General features: G+C 48.9%; 2 protein-coding genes across 2 annotated transcripts; both read right to left on the minus strand.

Annotated features, from left to right (window-relative positions):
* Positions 1-12: 12 nt before the first annotated feature.
* Pmar_PMAR026108 (hypothetical protein) lies at positions 13-202 on the minus strand (the record flags this gene model as incomplete). Its single annotated transcript, XM_002772201.1, has 1 exon — positions 13-202. A coding segment is annotated over one exon (190 nt), but the record flags the coding sequence as incomplete, so codon positions are not given.
* A 75-nt stretch (positions 203-277) lies between these two features.
* On the minus strand, positions 278-813 carry Pmar_PMAR026109 (hypothetical protein; the record flags this gene model as incomplete). Its single annotated transcript, XM_002772202.1, has 1 exon — positions 278-813. A coding segment is annotated over one exon (536 nt), but the record flags the coding sequence as incomplete, so codon positions are not given.
* Between the last annotated feature and the right edge of the window lie 2373 nt (positions 814-3186).

Genomic DNA, 3186 nt, shown 5'->3' on the forward strand with positions numbered 1-3186 from the left:
TACTACACTTACAGAAAGGATCAGTTTATTGAGATCTACACCAGCTTTGACGACATCTTTGATCATATCTTCGGCGAAACGGTCCGTATTGAAGGTTTCTGCGGACTCTTTCTGTAAACTTGGCCACAGGCTAACACTGGCACTATCGACTATCTTCCCTAGGCCGGTTCGTTTGATTTCCTGCCAATGAGACGTCGTGAACCTAACATGACGAAGCAGCTGCTGGAGCCAGTGATCACAACAGGATTCCCGTCCTCCGAGGTATTTGTTGACTCACCATAAGCACGCCCGTAGGTTGAGCTCTTTAATAGCCGCGACAAGCTCCTTCAGAAGTTGGTATTCACTGAGATCGTATGGTAGAATGCCCAAATTGAAACCGTTAACAGGATATTCCTTCACGAACTCTCTGGCACTCTCCATGAAGGAAGCCTTGTCGAAAGTTTTGTTGAGATATATACCCAACTCGGCCATTATCACTCTGCCGGCCGCATCCACTCGTTCTCTCAGAGCTTTAAAACTAGTTTTGTTCCAAGGATCGTAGAAGGGAGGGTCCAACTCGATTTCGCTCTTTACGTTGAGTGAGTATCCACCCAACTGTAAGTTAGTCGCACCAGAGCTAATGAGGTAGTCGAAATAGTGATCCCAAGTATAATTGGCACGTGGAATCGATCTGCTCCAGCTGTCGGGCTCTTCTTTGATATTCCAAGGAAATTCGATTTTCTTGTAGAACTGCAACGGGCGGCCCGTATAGGGATTTACATCATCAGCTACACTGAGAGCGTACAGACACAGGAGTTTTGTAGAAGCCCACATGGAGGATAGGGATGATAGAACGACTACACGAGAAGCTGTCAAACAGTTTGCAGCGTGGAATGACTCAATTCTCCATAGTCACGCCTAATTACTTGCGTCCTCGTAATGCGGATAAGTTATGGTCACTACGACGTGTCTCCGCTAAGTCAATACCGTGCAGTTACTGGATAGAGTGCTTAGACTGTTGAGAGTGTATTGAAAGAGGTCAGGACGAAGATCGAAGACAAAGATTCTTTAGCGGTTTGGTATATGCACGCGTCACGCTGGTCACGTGCTAGGGGAACAAGCATCTCAGGAGCCTCTGAAAAGGCCCTCTTGACGTAGGGAGGAGGTGGGGGGGGATAGTGTCTTGGCGGTTCCCTCTCAGTTTGAGAAGCCGCACACTCCTTACAACCAGAGTTTGAGTCAGCAGTGTTCAGTGCAGAAGGCCAGATCCAAGCGCCAAACTGACTCTTGCGCCCCGTGAATCATGAGCGGCGTGGAGCGGTAGGCAGGGCTGCAAACTGTGGTTAGGTCTATGATCCTGTACAGCGGGATGATCGAAAGTAGCGAAGCTAAACGCTGACTTGCCCACTTCCTCCACGGTGGTGTGGAAGGTAGGCCTGGAATGGAGTTCACAGCCGCAGGCCGCACATTGAGAGAAACCACTACTAGTCCGTCATTAAGGGAGACTACACGCGGGCGCAATGATGACCAGCTCCACAGTAAGGGAAAAGGCAAAGGCCGTGCAGTGCGAAGAGGAGGCTCTCGTGACTTAGTCACTTTGACTACACCACCATCGTATGCTATGATTGTGGTTAAAAAGGTCATGTCCGACTCCTCTCTCCGCGGCGTCAGAGCGGTCCTGAACGAAAGACAACTCCACCGGGAAACGGAGTGGCGGTGTCTCCGCAGCAGTACGTGGCGCCGGCCCCGCGCAAACAGTTGTCGACACGACACGACAATGCTGCCTATTAGGCAGCCTAAAAATTGTAGGCACCGCCTACAATTTTCTCGTCCATAAAAGTCACCGTCAATAAATAGCTCGTTGGAGACCAAAGCTCGTCGATTTCTGTTGTGGCTATTCTTTGGTTACTAATACTATTGTCCAAAAACTAGGCCTGTCTCCAAGGTCCGAGCCGTCTGGTCAAATCACATTGTCTCTCAATGAACTGCCGGCCAGAGGTCGGGTCAATCTCAATATCCCTATAAAGTCTCGAATAGCTCGGTCAGCCGATGTGGATGCTGTCGATGGCAGCCTGTCGTTGTCGATAGCATTCCCGTTTGAACTACTGATTGGTGACGATTATTTTCGACAGACTCTGTCTTGACGTTTAATGTCGACGGTGATGTTAGGTCTCAAACTCTACTCTTTGGGATCGTCCGCTGCGTCGTTGTCCACGAGTGTCACCTTCAGACTACCATCCTGTGTTGTCACGGATGAGGGAATCGGGACAAGGATAGCATCCGTTGTCCTATATGCTCCATTGTCGGGCACGCCGAGATCTTCAGTCGGACTGACTCAGTCCGACTGAGTCAGTCGACGTTACAACTGATGTAATCAGCCCAGCTGTAACGACTACTCAATCGCCATCTGTTGGTGCCGACAGTGTAAACGGCGATGACGAGAGAGGCATGCCTTATTGTGATAACGACTACATCGGCTTGAACAGTGGGAACTTATACTGCAAGTCGTGCTTGTCGGTCCCCGTTTGTCATGACGACGATCAGTCGTGTGATACTCCTGTATGTATTCCAGACGATACTCACAAGCAAAACCCCGGAGGGGTTGCTGTGGACGAGGTGTCTTATTGCAAGTGGTGAAGATGTTAGTAATCGTGAATGCCAGCACCACACAGTGTGTGGTGCTGGCACTCACCATTATTAACATAATATTCACAACTTCTAGCATTCTTCGCACTGATGAGGCATCAGTGATGACATTCTCATTCATAGTTAACTGTAGCTTATGTAAGCATGATACATGAGGTATTTTTTAAAAGGTAGCCTGAGTGTCGAGGTATGTGTGGCGCGAGAGAATGTGTGAGTCACATTTGGACGCTATCGCCCGTGAATTAAGCATCGGTCAGATACTAGAGTGGGCTTTAGCACCCACCTAGAGGAGCAGAAGATCTTTCGAGACTCCGAAAATGAGAGAAAACGGTTGCAGTGGGAAAGAAGCGTGAGAAGCAGTTCGGAGTATAACAGTGGTTCAAGTCAACTGAGTATCGATGAATGAAGGAACAGAACGTTCGCCATTCCGGAAAGTGCCGGTGCCGAGGGTGGTAGCAAGATGCACTCATCCCACTAGATTAACTCAACCAGTCGATAGTACCAATTAATACTAATAGATAGATAATAATCAGCCCACCGAGACCTGGGTTGCAACGATAG

The sequence above is a fragment of the Perkinsus marinus genome (assembly GCF_000006405.1).
Source record: "Perkinsus marinus ATCC 50983 genomic scaffold scf_1104296961742, whole genome shotgun sequence".
Lineage (NCBI taxonomy): Eukaryota > Perkinsozoa > Perkinsida > Perkinsidae > Perkinsus > Perkinsus marinus.